Below are 19788 nucleotides of genomic sequence, written 5' to 3'. Positions count from 1 at the left end.
GTTGCTTTGGATTTCCATTATAAGGCCAGAAGACCATTAGGCTATTTGGTCTATCGAGTCTGCTCTGCCATTTCATCAAGGCTGATCCACTTTTCCTTTCAGCCGCAATTTCCTGCCTTCCCTTCATGCCCTGACCAATCAAGGATCTATCAACCTCTACCTTAAATATACCTAAAAACTTGGCCTCCACAGCTGGCTGTGGCAAAGAATTCCACCAATTCACCACTCTGTGGCTAAAGCAATTCCCCCTCATCTCCGTTCTAAAAGGATGCCCCTCTATTTTGAGACTGTGTCCTCTAGTCTTAGACACTCCCACCATAGGAAACATTCTCTCCATATCCACTCTATCAATGCCTTTCTCCATTTGATAGGTTTCAATTAGGTCACCCCTCATTCTTTTTTTTTGGTTTTCAAATGTTTTTATTGTGAAGCAACATCAGCTTAACCACAACCGACAATGTCCTAAAGTACAATGCTTCTTTTGTCTTTTCTTTCTTATAACAACATAATCAAAGACATATGAATGTATGTGTAGTAAACAAGCAAAAAGCAAAGGAAACCCTACCACCCCGTCTGCTTTCCCCTCCCCTCACCCCTCCCATATGTGCTGTTCAGGTCCTACCACCCCCCACACTTAGTTCAGCTGTCGGTCTCTTCTAAATACAACAGTAATGGTTGCCAGATTTTTTCAAATTCCTTGAGTCTGTCCTTGATAACTTATCTTATCCTCTCTAGATGCAGAGTATCCATTAATGCAGCCAGTCATTGTCTGAGTGATGGAGTTTCCTCCTTTTTCCAGAACATCAGTATGAGTTTCTTTCTATTAAGTATGCCATAGATCAGGAGTTGTTGCTGGGTAGCCTGGAATTTATTTGACTTCGCAGAAGTTCCAAAAATTATTAAAATAGGGTCTGGTATTATCTGAACCTTTAGTACCTTCGATAGGACCTCAGATATTTGCTTCCAATACTCTTGTATCCTGGGACATAAAGCATAACTATGTAACAAATTTGCCAGGTCACCCCTCATTCTTCTAAATTCCACTGAATACAGGTCCAGAGCCATCAATGTTCTTCATATGACAGGTTGTTTTAATCCTGGAATCATTTTCATGAACCTCCTTTGAACCCTCTCCAGTTTCAGCACATCCTTCCTAAGATCAGGGGCCCAAAACTGCTTACAATACTCCAAGTGAAACCTCACCAGTGCTGTATAAAATCTCAGCATTATATCCTTACTTTTATGTTCCAGTCCTCTTGAAATGAATGCTAACATTGCATTTGCCTTCTTCACCACGGACTCAACCTGCAAGTTAACCTTTAGGGAGTCCTGTGCAAGGACTCCCAAGTCCCTGTGCACCTCAGATTTTTGTATTTTCTCTCCATTTAGAAAATAGTCAACCCTTTCATTTCTTCTACCAAAGTGTATGACCATACACTTCCCAACACAGTACTCCATCTGTCACTTCTTTGCCTATACTCCTAATCTGTCTAAGTCCTTCTGTGGCCTCTCTACTTCCTCAAAGCTACCTGTCCCTTTTCACATTATCTGCAAACTTTACAATAGAGCTATCAATTCCATCATTCAATTTACTGACATATAATGTAAAAAAAAAATTCCCTGTGGAACACAACTAGCCAACCAGAAAAGGCTCCCTCCTTTATTCCCACTCTGCCTCCTACCAATCAGCCACTGCTGTATCCATGCTGGAATCTTTTCCTGTAATACCATGGGCTCATAGCTTGTTAAGCAGACTCATGTATGGCACCTTGTTAAAGACCACCTGAAAATCCAAATACACAACATCAACCAATTCTCCTTTGTTTACCTTGCTTGTTATTTCTTCAAAGAATTACACCACATTTGTCAGGCAAGATTTTCCCTTGTGGAATCCATGCTGACTACAGCCTATTTTAATCATGTGCTTCCAAGTACCCCAAAATCACACCCCTAACAATTGACTTCAACATCTTCCCAACCACAGGTCAGACTAACTGGCCTATAATTCCTTGCTTCTGAATCTCCTCCTTCTTGAAGAGTGGAGCGACATTTGCAATTTTGTGGTCTTCCATAACCATTCCAGAATCTAGTGATTCTTGGAAGATCATTAGTAATACCTCCACAGTCTCTTCAGCCAGCTCTTTTAGAACCCTGAAGTATACATCATCTGGTTCAGGTGACCTATCTACCTTCAGACTTTTCAGTTTCCCAAGAGCCACCTCTTTAGTAATGGTAAGTTCACACACTTCATGACCCCTGACACCTGGAACTTCAACCATACTGCTAATGTCTTCTACTGTGAAGACTGATGCAAAATACTTATTCAGTTCATCCACCATTTCCTTGTCCCCCATTACTTTCCAGTGGTCTGATGTCTACCCGCGTTTCTCTTTTATACTTTGTGTATCCCAGGAAACAGTTTGTATCCTCTTTAATATTATTGGTTAGCATACTTTCGTATTCCATCTTTACCTTCATAATTTTTTTTAGTTGCTTTCTGTTGATATTTAAAAGCTTCCCAATCCCCTAACTTCCTGCTAATTTTTGTTCTATTATATGCCCTCTCTTTGGCTTTTATGTTGGCTTTGATTTCTCTTGTTAGCCATGGTTGTGTCATCTTGCCATTAGAATACTTCTTCCTCATTGGGATGTATATATCCTGTGCCTCCTGAATTGCTTCCAGAAATTTCAGCGATTGCTGCTCTGTTGTCGTCCCTGCCAGTGTGCTTTTCCAATTAATTCTGGCCAGCTTCTCTCTCATGCCTCTGTAATTTCCTTAACTTCACTGTAATGCTGATACATCTGACTTTAGCTTCTCCTTATGAAATTTCAGGGTGAATTCAATCATATTATAATTACTTTCCCCTAAGGGTTCTTTAACCTTAAGATCTCTAATGAATTTTGGTTTGTTGCGCAACACCCAGTCCAGAGTAGCTGATCCTCTAGTGGTCTCAACCTCGAGATGTTCTAAAGAGCCATCTTGAGGGCATTCTAGAAATTCCCTATCTTGGAATCCCTCATCAACCTGATTTTCCCAATCTACCTGCATATTGAAATTGCGTATGACTATTGTAGCATTGCACTTCTGGTATGCATTTTTTATATCCCGTCGTAATGTAGATCACATTCTTTCTACTGTTTGGGGGTCTGTATATATCTCCCAACAGGGTCTTTTTACCCTAGCTCTATCCACAATGGTTCAATGCCTTCTGACCCTATGTCATCTCTTTCTGATGATTTGATTTCGTATTTTACCAATAGAGCCACGCTTCCCCCTCTGCCTTCCTGCCTATCCTTTTGAGACAATGTCTATCCTCAGACATTCAGCTCCTGGCTATAATCTTCTTTCAGCCATGATTCAGTGATGCCTACAGCATCAAACCTGCCAATCTGTAACTGTGTTACAAGTTCATCAGCCTTGTACTGCATGGATTCAGATATAATACCTTTATTCCTGTATTCACAGTTTTCAATTTTGTCTACCTTTTGCATTGCAACTCATCCTGTTTTACAGCAATTTTGCCCTATTATCAGCCTCTGCTTGCTGGCAGTCTCAGTACACATTGCCTCTGTTTGTAAACCAACTACCTCATCTTCAGCATTATCACTCTGGTTCCCATCCTCCTGCCAAATTAGTCTAAACCCACCCAAACAACTCTAGCCAACTTGCCCACAAGGATATTCGACCCCCTCGTGTTAAGTGTAACCCGTCCCTTTTGTACAGGTCATATCTTCCCCAGAAGAGATCCTAATGATCCATAATCTGAACCCCTGCTCCCTTCACCAGTTCCTCAGCCATGCATTCATCTGCCATATCATCTAATTCTTACCCTCACTGGCACGAGGCACAGTTAGCAATCCAGAGATCACTACCCTGGAGGTCCTATTTCTAAGCTTTCTACCTAGCTCCCCGAAATCTTTCTTCAGGACTGGAGGTCTCCCAGACTTCCCACATCCTATACACAGTACAAAACACTTTCCCTGGAGCTATTCTCACCATACTATGCACTAACAGATGAGGGATAGATTTTTGCATAGTAGGAGAATTGAGGGTTATGGGGAAAAGGCAGGTCGGTGGAGTTGAGTCCATGGTCAGATCAGCCATGATCTTATTGAACAGGGGAGCAGGCTCGATGGGCCAGATTGCCTACTCCTGCTCCTATTTCTTATGTTCTTGTTAATGAACAAATAAGTACCTCGCCTAAGCCTGATGAACCAAAGCCACTCTAAAGACTCTCACACTTAAAAGAATAGCTGGTCAGCTTGTGCTTGAATTATTCTTGTTGACCTTGTCTAAGGAATCTGTCTTGCTGATTGGTTGCTTCTCAACTCAGAAAAACTTGACGCAAAACTGCCTTCAAAATCTTGATTGCTTCCCTGATTTTAAAAAGTAGCTCTTTTCACGCACTCCTGGTGTGGAACCTGCAGATTTTCTCTTGTTTGTGACACATACCTGACACTTTTTAAAATTGTTCACGCTTAGCACGGTGTAGTGTCTAACACCCACAGAAGTGTATGTGACTGGCGTTATTTAGAAACTATTCAGCAACGGTCTCCTGTCCTATTTAAGTGTCAGTGTCCCAAATAAACGAAGGGAATCCCAACTATTTTCTCAATTAGTTTTTGTTCTTTAGGACTTGCCTCTCAAGCAAGCAGCTGCCCCAATTAACCAATTGTCCAATTAAGTGGAATTCACAGTATTACAAATTATAGACAATAGGTGCAGGAGTAGGCCATTCAGTCCTTCGAGCCAGCACCACCATTCACTGTGATCATGGCTGATCATCCACAATCAGTACCCTTTTCCTGCCTTCTCCCCATATCCCTTCACTCCGCTATCTTTAAGAGCTCTATCTAACTCTTTCATATAATATCTTTCCATGCTATGTTTACTGTTCTTGTCTAATAGTTATGTTCAATATATTTATGATGAATCCATCAAGGTTATTCATGGATAGATACTTTATTGATCCCAAAGAAAATTGCAGTTCATGGTTGAGAGTTAGCACAATATATGATTTCAAGGAAAAGCTGGATAGATGTATAGAGATTTGTTGGATCACCGTGCGCTTCAAGGCGAATTGAAAAATTAACAGGACGTCATTAGATGCACAGAACTTTTTTCTTTAAATTGATTTAACTATTTATTCAATGATCTTCTTTCAGTTGCACATTATTCAGCAAAGGAAGCAATGAATATGTGCATGCAGCAAGACCTTGTCACCATCCAGATATGGGCTGGTAATAGACAATGAAGTGTCTAACCATCTCCCCCTGACATTGTTTGATATTACCATTGCTGTGTCACTATTTGGATCAAAATCTCAGCCATGGATCAGCTATGCAAGTATTGGTGGTTATAAGAATAGGTCATTGATTGAAAATCCTTATGGCAGATGATGTACCTTGTGACACCATCTGCAAAGTACAAGTCGCTGCCTGTCTGGATGTGTACAGCTTCAAAATTACAAGCTTGACACCATCCAGACAAAGCTACTTTTGTATTTGATCTTCCACCCTTAACATTAACTCTCTATACCCCCATTGTGCAGTCATAGCAGTGTGCACCTTCAAAATGCACTGTAGTACTCCCAAGATTACTTCTGCAATCTACCATTTCTGTCTGAAAGACATGCAGAAAGTGCATGTTCCGTATGAAAGTGGATGAGCTTGAGGCACAGCTGGAAATTGGTAAGTATGATGTGGTGGGAATAACAGAGACATGGCTTCAAGTGGACAGGGCCTGGGAAATGAATATTCAAGGGTATACGTCCTATCGAAAGGACAGACTGATGGGCAGAGGGGGTAGGGTGGCTCTGTTGGTGAGGAATGATATTCAGTCCCTTGTGCGGGGGGGGGGGGGACATAGAATCAGGAGACGTAGAGTCAGTATGGATAGAATTCAGAAATTCTCAGGGTAGAAAGACCCTAATGGGAGTTATCTACAGGCCTCCAAACGGTAGTCTGGATGTAGGGTGCAAGTTGAATCAAGAGTTAAAATTGGCATGTAGCAAAGGTGTTGTTACAGTTGTTATGGGGGATTTCAACAAGCAGGTAGACTGGAGGAATCAAGTTGGTACCGGACCCCAAGAAAGGGAGTTTGTGGAGTCCCTCCGAGATGGATTCTTAGAACAGCTTGTACTGGAGCCTACCAGAGAGAATGCAATTCTAGATTTAGTGTTGTGCAATGAACCGGATTTGATCAGGGACCTCGAGGTAAGGGAGCCATTAGGAGGTAGTGACCATAATATGATAAGTTTTAATCTACAATTCGAGAGGGAGAAGGGAAACTCAGAAGTGTCAGTATTACAGTTGAACAAAGGGAACTATGGTGCTATGAGGGAGGAGCTGGCCAAAGTTCAATGGAACAATACCCTAGCAGGGATGACAGTGGAACAGCAATGGCAAGTGTTTCTGGGAATAATGCGGAAGGTGCAGGATCAGTTTGTTCCAAAGAGGAAGAAAGATCCTAAGGGGAGTAAGGGGAGGCCATGGCTGACAAGGGAAGTAATGGTCAGTATAAAAATAAAAGAGAGGAATTATAACATAGCAAAGACGAATGGGAAGCCGGAGGATTGGGAAACTTTTAAAGAGCAACAGAAGGTAACTAAAAAGGCAATACGCGGAGAAAAAAATGAGGTACCAAGGTAAACTAGCCAAGAATATAAAGGAGGATAGTAAAAGTTTCTTTAGGTATGTGAAAAGGAAAAAAATAGTTAAGACCAAAATTGGGCCCTTGAAGACAGAAACGGGTGAATTTATTACGGGGAACAAGGAAATGGTAGATGAGTTGAACAGGTACTTTGGATCTGTCTTCACTAGGGAAGACACAAACAATCTCCCAGATATAATAGTGGCCAAAGGACCTAGGGTAGTGGATGAACTGAAGGAAATTTATATTAGACAGGAAATGGTGTTGGATAGACTGTTGGGTCTGAAGGCTGATAAGTCCCTGGGACCTGATGGTCTGCATCCCAGGGTACTTAAGGAGGTGGCTTTAGAAATCGTAGACGCGTTGGTAATCATTTTCCAATGTTCTATAGATTCAGGATCAGTTCCTGTGGATTGGAGGGTGGCTAATGTTGTCCCTCTCTTCAAGAAAGGAGGAAGAGAGAAAACAGGGAATTATAGACTGGTTAGCCTGACGTCGGTGGTGGGAAAGATGCTGGAGTCAATTATAAAAGATGAAATTACGACATATCTGGATAGCAGTAATAGGATCGGTCTGAGTCAGCATGGATTTACGAAGGGGAAATCGTACCTGACTAATCTTCTGGAATTTTTTGAGGATGTAACTATGAAAATGGACAAGGGAGAGCCAGTGGATGTAGTGTACCTGGACTTTCAGAAAGCCTTTGATAAAGTCCCACATAGGAGATTAGTGGGCAAAATTAGGGTACATGGTATTGGGGGCAGAGTACTGAAATAGATTGAAAATTGGCTGGCTGACAGAAAACAAAGAGTAGCGATTAATGGGTCCCTTTCGGAATGGCAGGCGGTGACCAGTGGGGTACCACAGGGTTCAGTGCTGGGACCGCAGCTGTTTACAATATATATTAATGACTTAGATGAGGGAATTAAAAGTAACATTAGCAAATTTGCCGATGACACAAAGCTGGGTGGCAGTGTGAAATGTGAGGAGGATGTTATGAGAATGCAGTGTGACTTGGACAGGCTGGGTGAGTGGGCAGATGCAGTTTAATGTGGACAAATGTGAGGTTATCCACTTTGGTGGTAAGAACAGGAAGGCAGATTATTATCTGAATGGAGTCAAGTTAGGAAAAGGGGAAGTACAACGAGATCTAGGTGTTCTTGTACACCAGTCACTGAAAGCAAGCATGCAAGTACAGTAGGCTGTGAAGAAAGCTAATGGCATGCTGGCCTTCATAACAAGGGGAATTGAGTATAAGAGCAAAGAAGTCCTTCTGCAGCTGTACAGGGCCCTGGTGAGACCACACCTGGAGTACTGTGTGCAGTTTTGGTCTCCAAATTTGAGGAAGGACACTCTTGCTATTGAGGGAGTGCAGCGTAGGTTCACAAGGTTAATTCCCGGGATGGCAGGACTGTCATATGTTGAAAGATTGGAGCGACTGGGCTTGTATACTCTGGAATTTAGAAGGCTGAGAGGGGATCTTATTGAAACATATAGGATTATTAAGGGATTGGACACGCTGGAGGCAGGAAGCATGTTCCCGCTGATGGGTGAGTCCAGAACCAGAGGCCACAGTTTAAGAATAAGGGGTAGGCCATTTAGAATGGAGTTGAAGAAAAACTTTTTCACCCAGAGAATGGTGGATATATGGAATGCTCTGCCCCAGAAGGCTGTGGACGCCAAGTCTCTGGATGCTTTCAAGAAAGTGATGGATAGAGCTTTTAAAGATAGCGGAATCAAAGGTTATGGGGATAAGGCAGGAACTGGATACTGATTGTGGATGATCAGCCATGATCACAGTGAATGGCGGTGCTGGCTCGAAGGGCCGAATGGCCTACTCCTGCACCTAATGTCTATTGCATAAAATCCTGACTATCACTGTCCATTTATCATTGGTGAGTCTAAATCCTGGAACTCTCTACCCATGATTTGGAGCAATTTCACCATAAGGACTGCAGTGAGGGCAGTCCAAGTTTATTGTCATCTAACTGTACAAACATGTATCTAAATGAAGCAGTGTTTCTCTGGACTATACCCTCAGCACCTGAGCAGGTATATTGTTCAGCCCTGTATCTTTGCGTGGGTTTACCTTGGCTAGGGTCCTCCTCTCCCCGGCTGTGCCCAGACAGGATCCCTGTTCCTCAGGATGAGAGGGGGCTTTCCTCGATGGCACATCATTTAATTTGTAAATTTGTGCACAGGATACATTCAGCCTATCAGGGATCAGGGAGGGAGGCTTTGCTGTCAATGACACACAGGGTCGAGTTGTAATCAGTTACGGTTTCTATACCTTGCCGCATGCTCACGCTTTGCCTTGTTGATGGCACTGCAGAGCACGGCTTTTGCTGACCTTAGAATCATCCTGTCCCCTGCCCAATCTCTAAGCAGTGCATGAACCTCTGCAGTCAGCCATGGTTTCTGGTTTGCCCCTGCAGTGTAGTGTTCAATCACAGTAACATTCTCAATGCACTTTCCTATGTAGCCGATCACCGATCCCACATATTCATCAGTGTTGACATGATGATCGTAGGTAGCCACTTCCCTGAATGTGCTCCTGTCCTTGCTTTTGAAGCAGTTCTGCACCACTGAGGTGGCGCCTTCTGGCCAGAGTCTGATCTTCCTGTGAACTGGTTTGACTCGTTTAACCAGTGGTCTGTATGTGGGGGTTAGCATAATGGATATATAGCCTAAGTATTCGAGGTGAGGATGGCGGTTAGCCTTGTAGGTTCCATGAACATTGGTATAAACGTTCAGGGCAGCTCACTGCTACCTGAAGGGCAAGGGTTAATGCACAGTAAGCTTTGGCCTCCTCAGCAATGTCCTCACCATGAAAACAACTACAGAATGAAAAAAATAATCTGTTCTCTGTTGCAGGGCTGCTATGAACACCATACAGCAGTTACAAATGATACTAAATACAGCTGACGACAAACCTTCAGATACTCTTAAAGGATATTTTAACGTAAGTAGATGTTAGGTGAGAGCAAGAGTGTATATGAAGTAGTTTTAATTTCAAATGAGCACTGTTAGAAATGCAAAGCTATCAAAACACAACTAACTTAAAAGTTGATGGATTTTGTGATCAGTGGAAACATTGATATTGAATGTTAAACTTCCATTTCTCAAGTCTGCACATATTGTTATACAAACATTGAAAAATGTGTTGAATTACTTTATAACTAATACATTACAAGAAATGGGAGCAGGTAGCATGAAGTCCAATTTGACAGAAGTATCCTAGGGAAGAGATTGCAAGTTTGGTTAATTTGGAAATTAGGTGAACTAGGGAAAAGATGCATTATCCTGGCACAATTTCTGGTTGGTAAATTCATCAAATTAATTGAGGTTGCAGGATACTTCAGGCCGACTAAATGCAAGTCCTATACAATGCGCTGCTGAGGATCCGTGACTCCGCCTTCAGAGCAGGCGACAAGGCAGCCCTAACCCCAACAGCGAGGGCCAAACTGTCCCGGGCCATCAGAGAGGCAAAGCGCGCACATGCCCAGCGAATCCACAGCCACTTCCAGGACAGCGGCGACACGCGGTGCATGTGGAAGGGCTTTTAGGGCATCACCAACTACAAGACAATACCACCTGACTGTACGGATGATGCCTCCCCGCCAGATGCACTGAACAACTTCTACACTTGTTTTGAGGTGGAAAATGACGTGGCGGCGAGGAAGACCACCCCTCCTTCAAATGACCAGGTTCTGTGTCTTACTGTGGCCAATGTGAGGAGAACCCTGTGCAGGGTTAACCCACAGAAGGCTGCTGGACCAGACAATATTCCTGGCAGAGTGTTTAGAGGATATGCAGACCAGCTAGAAGATATTCTCACTGACATCTTCAACATCTCCCTGAACAGCGCCGTCATTCCTACATGCTTCAAGGCCACCACCATTGTCCCTGTGCCGAAGAAGTCTTCAGTGTCCTGCCTCAATGACTACCGTCCCGTCGCACTCACATCCATCATCATGAAGTGTTTCGAGAGGCTTGTCATGAGGCACATCAAGACCCTGCTGCCCCCCCTCACTTGACCCCCTGCAGTTTGCGTACCGTCCCAGCCGTTCAACAGATGATGCCATTGCCATCACCCTCCACCTGGCTCTCACCCACCTGGACAAAAAAGACACGTACGTTCGAATGCTGTTCATAGACTTCAGTTCAGCATTCAACACAATCATTCCTCAGAAACTGATTGGAAAGCTGAGCCTACTGGGCCTGAACACCTCCCTCTGCAACATACATCAAAGTTGCTGGTGAACGCAGCAGGCCAAGCAGCATCTATAGGAAGAGGCGCAGTCGACGTTTCAGGCCGAGACCCTTCGTCAGGACGAAGGGTCTCGGCCTGAAACGTCGACTGCGCCTCTTCCTATAGATGCTGCTTGGCCTGCTGCGTTCACCAGCAACTTTGATGTATGTTGCTTGAATTTCCAGCATCTGCAGAATTCCTGTTGTTTGCGTTTAACCTCCCTCTGCAACTGGATCCTAGACTTCCTGACTGGGAGACCTCAGTCAGTCCGGATTGGGAGCAGCATCTCCAACACCATCACACCGAGCACGGGGGCCCTCCAGGACTGTGTGCTCAGTCCACTGCTGTTCACTCTGCTGATCCACGACTGTGCTGCAATGCACAGCTCGAACCACATCATCAAGTTCACCGATGACATGACTGTAGTAGGTCTCATCAGCAAGAACGATGAGTCAGCATACAGAGAGGAGGTGCAGCAGTTAACGGACTGGTGGAGAGCCAACAACCTGTCTCTGAATGTGAACAAAACAAAAGAGATGGTTGTTGACTTCGGGAGGACACGGAGCGACCACTCTCCACTGAATATCGATGACTCCTCCGTAGAGATCGTTAAGAGCACCAGATTTCTTGGTGTTCACCTGGCGGAGAATCTCACCTGGTTCCTCAACACCGGCTCCATAGCAACAAAAGCCCAGCAGCGTTTCTACTTTCTGTGAAGGCTGAGAAAAGTCCATCTCCCACCCCTCATCCTCATCACATTCTGCAGAGGTTGTATTGAGAGCATCCTGAGCAGCTGCATCACTGCCTGGTTCGGAAATTGCACCATATCAGATCGCAAGACCCTGCAATAGATAGTGAGGTCAGCTGAGAAGATCATTGAGGGTCTCTCTTCCCGCCATTACAGATATTTACACCACACGCTGCATCCGCAAAGCAAACAGCATTATGTAGGACCCCACACACCCCTCATACAAACTCTTCTCCCTCCTACCATCTGGCAAAAGGCACCGAAGCATTCGGGCTCTCACGACCAGACTATGTAACAGTTTCTTCCCCCAAGCCATCAGACTCCTCAATACCCAGAGCCTGGACTGACACCAACCTACTGCCCTCTACTGTGCCTATTGTCTTGTTTATTATTTATTGTAATGCCTGCACTGTTTTGTGCACTTTATGCAGTCCTGGGAAGGGCTGTAGTCTAGTGTAGTTTTTGTGTTGTTTTATGTAGTTCAGTGTAGTTTTTGTATTGTTTCATGTAGCACCATGGTCCTGAAAAACGTTGTCTCGTTTTTACTGTGTACTGTACCAGCAGTTATGGTCGAAATGACAATAAAAAGTGGCTTGACTTGACTTGACTTCAGGACATTGCCCAAGACCCAGACAACTACAAGTGTAAGAGATATTACTAGTTGAAGAAGCTTGATTTTGGAGCTTGAATGTTTGACGTCACTATGCGGTTGAGTGTTTTGTGGATTGTCCACTGCTTCAAGTTGGTTTAATGTATTTTACATGGTTTAAGAGTGGGCACCTTGTAGCTGAAGAGACTAGTCAGAGAGGTAATGAGTTACTGTCTCTGCATTAGCAAAACCAAAACAGCTACATATGTGGTATTCAGGTTATTAAAAATAAAATAAATAAGTTTTTTTCACTATAAAGCCATTAACTCTTCTGGATATATGTCTTTAATTTAATAATCTATTTTTGCTATAACAAGTAGAGCACCACTTTCTGCCCTTGGGAATTTTGCCCAGCATTTTTGATTTATGAAATTACCTACTATATCATTTTCAAGAAGGTATCCATTTTGTAAATCTGGAATGGCTATATGTCGTCTCAGCTTCAGGTGACAGCAATTACCAGTTAATCAGTTTTTGGTAGACAATGTAATTAACCGTAAAACTGTCATTGGGAAGTGATTTGTTCACAACAGACTAGCAATGTAAAGGAAAGAAGGCTAAAGCTCTAAATGCAAAACTTAAAAGTTTGAAAAAATTAGTTACATCTCTCATGCTTTGCCAAATTCTAACCTTGAAAATTCACTGTCTTCGATGAAATTCATCCACAAACACAAATATGTTTGGAAATAAAAAAAATGCTTCAGATCTGAAATAAAAATAGAAAATGCTGGAAACAATCAGCGTTTGGGAAAGAAGCACAGTTAATGTTCCAGTTTAAAACCCTTCAAAAGAATTCTCTCTCTCTCCCCCATTTGTGATGAAGGGTGTTTGACTTGAAACATTAACTGGGTTTCACTTCCCATAGTTGTTGCCTGTCCTGTTGAGTGCTGCCAGCATTCAGTTTGAATTCTGTGTATCTGGAGTGACTGGATTATGTCATGTTTTTGTTACAGTGTTGAAGTGAAAATTACCGCACAATTGGCAAATTTTGCTGCTGTGCCATTGTAAAATATGTTGGAACAAATCTGGATGTGCAGTTGCATATATTAATGTTTTAAAAATCAAACATCTGCCAAATAGATTAGTTTTTAGCTAATTTGTATTTATAATTCCAAGTTATAAACCTGTAGCATTCACACGCCAAACAATAAAGCAAGACCACTGCTTCACAAGCGATGGTGCTGAGAAGCAGAGGGATTTTCTAAAGTTCCATCCCTTGATATCAGTCTGATATCTTAAACATGTAAAATCCGATGTTTTTAAGACAATGCGTAAGTTTGTGTTTTGTATTGTAGGAATATTAGCCTCAGCATTTTTATACTTTTTTTCAGAATTGTACAATAAATCCCACCGTCAACATTACTAAAAGAGTGGAGAATTTAGGTCAGAGGTTTCAGGAGAATTTTGCTTGGACTGTGGGAGAAGGATGGGCAGAGATTGGATCACAGGTATTAATTCAATTTTTGATTTTGCTGTTCCGTGGTTTATATATGGTTGTATTTCAAATTAATTAACTTCATCAACTTGTGTATTGTTTCCTTCAGAGATATAAACTTGGCGTACGGCTGTACTACAGGGTTATGGAATCCATGTTGAAATCGGTAAGTTTCTTAAATTGCAGCATAGACAGGAATTTTTAACAATGGACGTTGAAAAAATGTTTTAATATTTGAAATTGGAAAAAAAGTACTCAGTTGTACTGTATGTATGAACTTTGGCAACTCTGTTTTATTTCATTTTAACTGCCTCGTTTGGGGAAACATTTGAAAGAAATTGGGTTGCATAAATTCAGTGTGACTTGTGTAAAGCCGTGCGATTAACTTGTTAAGAAGTTAATGAAGTTATAATGCCACCTTCATCATTAAGGAACTGGTTGTTGAAGAGGCAAAATTAAATTGATTAGATACAGGTAGGATACCCACATGTTTCACAAATATAGCTTGGTTAGCTAGATGTAAACAGATAACATATACACGTTTTTTTTAACATAGTGAATATGTTATTAGGCTAATAATCTGAACTATCAATCTAGAGACAATGATCAAATTCAACAATGGCTCCATAATGTAAAAAAAAATGGATTTGAAACCCAGCATTAATGAAGCTAACTTTAGAGTACACATTTGAGATTGAAACGTACAACTCTTACCACCTGATTCATTTAATTTGATCAAAATTGCATTCCTCTCATGTGACCTTTGAAATGATCTAGCAAATGATTCAATGGTGATAAAATCAGTCAAAATGCTTTCCATGGCACACCTAAAAATTTGCTAGAGTCCTCAAACAAAGTATAGCTGCTGGTATGCCGTCTTCATTATTGCATCAGTATGTTGGGCCTGGGATAGATCCTCTGAGATGTTGACACACAGGAACTTGAAACTGCTCACCCTTTCCACAGCTGACCCCTCAGTGAGGATTGGTGCGTTTTCTCCTGACTTCCACTTCCTGAAGTCTACCACCAATTCTTTGGTTTTGCATTATGTGGTGTAGTAATGCCACTGGAGTTAAAAGAAACAAATCTTGCAGCTCAAAACTGGATATCTATGGCACATTGTGGCCTATCAGCAGAGCTGTATTCTCCACTAACTTGTGGTTGATATATATTTTATTAAAAGCCTAGGATCCAGTTATTAAGCATTAAAATGTAGTAGGAGCTGGCAAGTAAAACTAGTGAAAACACAATTAAATAGACCCATACTCTTATTTCTACTGGATCAGATCAAAGCTCTGTAGTCATTCTATGTGGACAGTTAAGACAAAATTAATTGGCTGAAGAAACCTCGAGCATTTTCATTCTTGGTGATTGGAATTTGCATAAAAGCTGCAGCCATACAGTGCCGGTGGTAGACTGAGTCAAGAAATAGGGAAGGATGGTTTTGCAAGCAGACTGATTTTTCCAATATATTTTTAAGCTTGTTGAATATTGCTGGGGTTTTACATGTTCAGGTAAATGATCTAGATATTCCTTTGGATATCCCTTGAAGTTAATGGAATAGTTTTGAGAATCGCAAGAGTCAATCCTTGCAGGATACCTAAATTCTGACCTGTGCTTAGCTACGTTGCTTGTGTACAGGTCCAGTTATCTTTCAGAGGCAATTCCTTGGGAGATTTGTGTTTGATTCAGCCCTGATGATGCCACTAAGTGTATGAGGAGTTATTGGTTTCCACTTATTTTCTTCTGTCAGCCCAAATCTGTACATTTCCATTTGCATTTTGTATGCATTTGCAAAGTGGATATAAATGGAACTGAATACTCTTCCACTGTGAACAAAGTGCTGCAAGCCTAATCTTTGTGAAAGAGGAAAGAACATTAAGAAGCAGTTAAAGATGGGTGAATGTAGCATACTCCATTGGGGAACTTCTGAATTGATACACTGGCATAGAGATGATTGCAAACAAATTGTAAAGTATGTTTCCACCAATAAGTTGTTTTATACTGTACTTGATACTATCAGGACCCTTTAATCCATACTTGGTTAAATAGTGCTTTGTTGTCAAGGCAGCCAACCTTGCTTCGAGAATCTTTACTCTTTTGTCCTTGTTTGAGATTTGGTGGAGTGGATTTAGTGAAATTAAAACTTAAATGATAGTGAGCAGTTTATTAATATGTGCTATTTGACAGCACTGGGACAACCTCTTCCATCATTTTGCTAATTGAGGGTAAACTGTTGGAGTAATTAGCCATTCTAGACCAAAAAAATACTTCCTGACCTGCTGAGTGTTCAGTATTCATTGAGGTTCCGTAAATTTTAAAATATCCTTTGTCTTTCCTTATTCTTCCTTCTAAAATCTGTTACCACATACATATGTGTTGAATTTCATCTGCTATGTGTCTGCCCACTGCATCAGTCCATCTCTGTATTCGTTGTTATTCTTCTTCCTGGTGCTTACTTCTCTTCTGAATTGTGTATCATCGAGTTTTTGCATCATGCTTTGTTCCCCCCACATTCAGGTCAGTACTGTGTATTTCCTTACATTTGTTTCTTGGATGTTATTTTTCAATGTGGACATACGTTGGCCTGATAAAATTCCATAAATATATTATATTCAAGCAGTGTAGAAGGACCTTTAACATCCATTGGGAGTAAACAAGGCCTCTGCAGAGCATCATAAGAATCATATGACAGTGATATCAGTTATGGTTTAAGTATGGTGAAGTACAGATATGGCTATCTGTAATGATTTCAAAGATTCAGAGTACATTTATTATCGAAGTACGTATTCAGTATACAACCCTCTCCTTGAGATTCGTCTTCTCACAGACAGCCATGAAACAAAGAAACACCATGGAATCCATTCAAAGATCCAATGCACAAAAAAAGAAATAAATCACGCAAACGGCAAAACTGAGTGAAAAACAGTATAAAACATCAAACCACAAAGTCATTGAAGCAGTCTGGGAATGTTCAGTTTAGTTCAGATTTATCATCTGAGGCAAGAAAACTTGTAAGGACTTTCAAATTTTGCAACTAGTTACACACAATTTGATTAAACGCTTATTCCTTGGAGTAATTGCTTTATTAGTATTTCTGATCAGCTATATCCTCTGCATTATGTTGTTTATTCTCTCTGTTTGATTCTTGCAGGAAGAAAAGCGACTTTCTGTCCAAAATTTTAGGTAAATTTATAGATATCTTTTTCAAAAGTCTTAATGCAGTTTTGTTTTAAATGAACACCTTTAAAGTAATTGCTTCTATTTTCTTTGTAGCAAGTTGTTAAATAATGCTACTTTTCATGGATCCCTTCTTGCCTGTGCTGTAGAAGTTGTTATGACCACATATGGAGCTACCTGTAAGTATATGAATGAGATTTCAATTTTAAATGTTTTGTCGTAGAAGCCTTTTAGTTCTGCCTTAATACACTTACTTTCTTGATTGTTAAACAGCATAACTGATATTCTCAGCTATTCTCGAGGCTCTATGGGTCTCTATTTCTTTCTTTTCCCATTTTGTTCCTCTGTCTGGCATTTGCAGCTATCAATCCTATGCCATTAGAATAAATCAGTTCAACCTTAAAATTGTCAACTGAAAATCTAACATGGGATTTATTACCCCATGTGTTATCAATGGGCAAAGCTGCTGCAAAAATAAATAGAATTCTAAAAGAATAGCATAATTAGTCAAATATAATTAATGCTATTGTGTCAAAACTAATATTGATCTCATTAAATCATATCTTGAATGTGGCCCAGTTACTAAAGCATTGGGGAAATCAAAGCCCTGGGAAAAGTGCTGAGCAAGATGACGCTAATTGTAGTTAATCTTTGTGTTGAAGGTTTACCTGTGTTGATCTTTGTCGGAGTGCTCCATGATATTGATGCAGCGATGATGGAGCATCAATCTGTTTTCAAATTAAGATTGTGCATAATATGGAAGAAAACTGGCAGAAGGTATTCTTCCTGTCATTCTGATGCACTGGTCTTTAAGATATTAGAAATTGCAAGTTACTGCTATCTGTAAATATTAACTCATCCTTGCATTGAGCTTCATGTGATCATCCCAGTTCTATATTTTTCTACATAGAGACCTGCATAAAATCTGGGTAATGCATCTTTTGCTGGTTTCATAAGCACACATCCAATCTGTGGCTGATAAATTAAGAAATTTCATGAAATTAACTTTTGTAATTACCGTGTTGATATTGTTCAAGTTTCAGAGTAGTATTATTGCATCATTGAGTAAACCAGATGAAACACTCTTGACAAAAAATAAGTTCCTGCAAAACGTCAAACTCATTTAAACTTTTTCCTGCAACACACATCAAAGTTGCTGGTGAACGCAGCAGGCCAGGCAGCATCTCTAGGAAGAGGTACAGTTGACGTTTCGGGCCGAGACCCTTCGTCAGGACTTCTTCCTTATGACATTGGAATCAAAACTTTTTGACTGTTTTTCTTCAGTTGTATGTTTAAGATGTTTGCTGCTCTATAAAAGAAGTTGTTCAGGATAACCTTTAATCTTTGATGTCATAATATTTTTTGAATCTTTGTTTTACTTGCAAACCATCTTAACTACTGTAAAGTTTCAAAGTCAGCCAGTTAATGAGCATTCGATCCATGTCTATAAACATTTTTATACCATTTGATTGTATGTGTCGTTCCTTATGGCTCAGGATATAGGCTGCCATGTTGATAAAGACCCTCCGTTGGTTGGGGGTGACCCTTGGATGTAGCACCCTCGTTGTCAAGTCAGTACACGGGCCAGGGCAGTACGATATGGAGAGCAAGCTGTTGCCCATGCAGCAGACTCCTCCCCACCCCCCACCCCCTCAGGGTTTACTCCTGAAGCTTTCCCTATGAGTGGATATAACCACAAGGGAGCAGAAGTCTGAGATCAGTTTTCCTTCTAGATAAATTGCCAACCACGGCGATGAGCTCCCATCTGCCCGAAGCAACTGGCTTCAATTTGCCAGTAACCTGCATTTACCCCTTCTCCTGTGAGTAGATATGGTTCCACTGGGCTTGGTAGCTAAGAAGCTGGAGTTAAGTTGTCAGAGGCTATTGAGACGTGAGGTTGTCATAGCCCAGGATGGGAGGGGAGGATTGTTTTAGGACTAAGCTCCCACTACCTGTTAAGTGGCGTGCATGTTGATGGATGGAAATGATACAGTGAATATTTTGTTGTTTCCTTGTTATTCCAACCAATACATTTGATATTCAGCAGATAACAGCTGGACATTCCAAATGTCTAGTTCCTATGTAACATGAAGCATGTCCACATAGACAATAGCAAAAAGAGTGCATAAAGTAACATTTGGAGTGGAAGTAAGCTTTTAAGTTTGAGATGCACAGGATATTCTAGCCAATTGCTTGGTCATTGCTTATGAAAAAACTTGACTTGAAGCTTAATTGTGCCATCCTCTAAATTAAAAAAAAGCTATCCTTGTGTTTGTTTCATAATGTCATAAGACAACTTGAAAATAAAACAATAAAACATGATGTAGCATTTGAAATTCAGTCTTATAATTCAAAATAAATTTTATTCCTTTCAGGTATACAGAGGATTTGTTAAATACAGTACTGTGCAGAAGTCTTAGGCACAAGTAAAAAAATTTCTGAAAAGTGAGGATGTACCTCCCATCTGTTGCACTCAGTTTCTGTGGCCGATTACTGCGTGTCCTCATCCTTGCCCGTTTTTTTGTGTTTCATTAGAAGTGCTTGGAGAGCACATGTTCAAACTCTTGTCTGCTGCAAATGTTTTTATTGAGAGAGTGCTTGCTGATGCAAGATGACCACCTTAAATCTTGTTGCTGTGCTCACTCTTGCTGTGGTGTAAGAATTGATGATTTCAAGGTTAAACTGTCACATCTGCCACAACCTCACTTTTTAGTATGGTTGTCCTTCGCCCAGTTTGATTCCTTCTATACCCGTTTCAGTGTCAGTTAATCAGTTTAGTTTATTGAACTCATTCTGTTATTGATCATTACCATCTGTTTGTTATCTTTGTTTCACCATGCACTGGGCTATATATCTACAAAGTAATCTCGTT

The 19788-nt window shown here is 41.1% G+C and overlaps 1 protein-coding gene across 5 annotated transcripts in view; it reads left to right on the top strand.

The window, feature by feature from the left end:
* The window catches only part of rb1 (retinoblastoma 1), a 236448-nt gene that overhangs the window by 69768 nt on the left and 146892 nt on the right, over positions 1-19788 (top strand). For 3 of the 5 annotated variants that reach the window (XM_063051128.1, XM_063051130.1, XM_063051129.1), the window contains exons 12-16: positions 9527-9614; positions 13633-13749; positions 13846-13902; positions 16891-16922; positions 17013-17095. In XM_063051128.1, the coding sequence (XP_062907198.1) occupies positions 9527-9614; positions 13633-13749; positions 13846-13902; positions 16891-16922; positions 17013-17095 (377 nt within the window). Of the gene's footprint in view, positions 1-9526; positions 9615-13632; positions 13750-13845; positions 13903-16890; positions 16923-17012; positions 17096-17624; positions 17694-19788 lie in introns of those variants that run through there. The other 2 variants (XM_063051132.1, XM_063051131.1) reach the window with 2 other exon arrangements.

Source organism: Mobula hypostoma, chromosome 6 (assembly GCF_963921235.1).
Source record: "Mobula hypostoma chromosome 6, sMobHyp1.1, whole genome shotgun sequence".
NCBI classification, from domain to species: domain Eukaryota; kingdom Metazoa; phylum Chordata; class Chondrichthyes; order Myliobatiformes; family Myliobatidae; genus Mobula; species Mobula hypostoma.
This window is presented reverse-complemented; position numbering and strand designations above follow the sequence as displayed.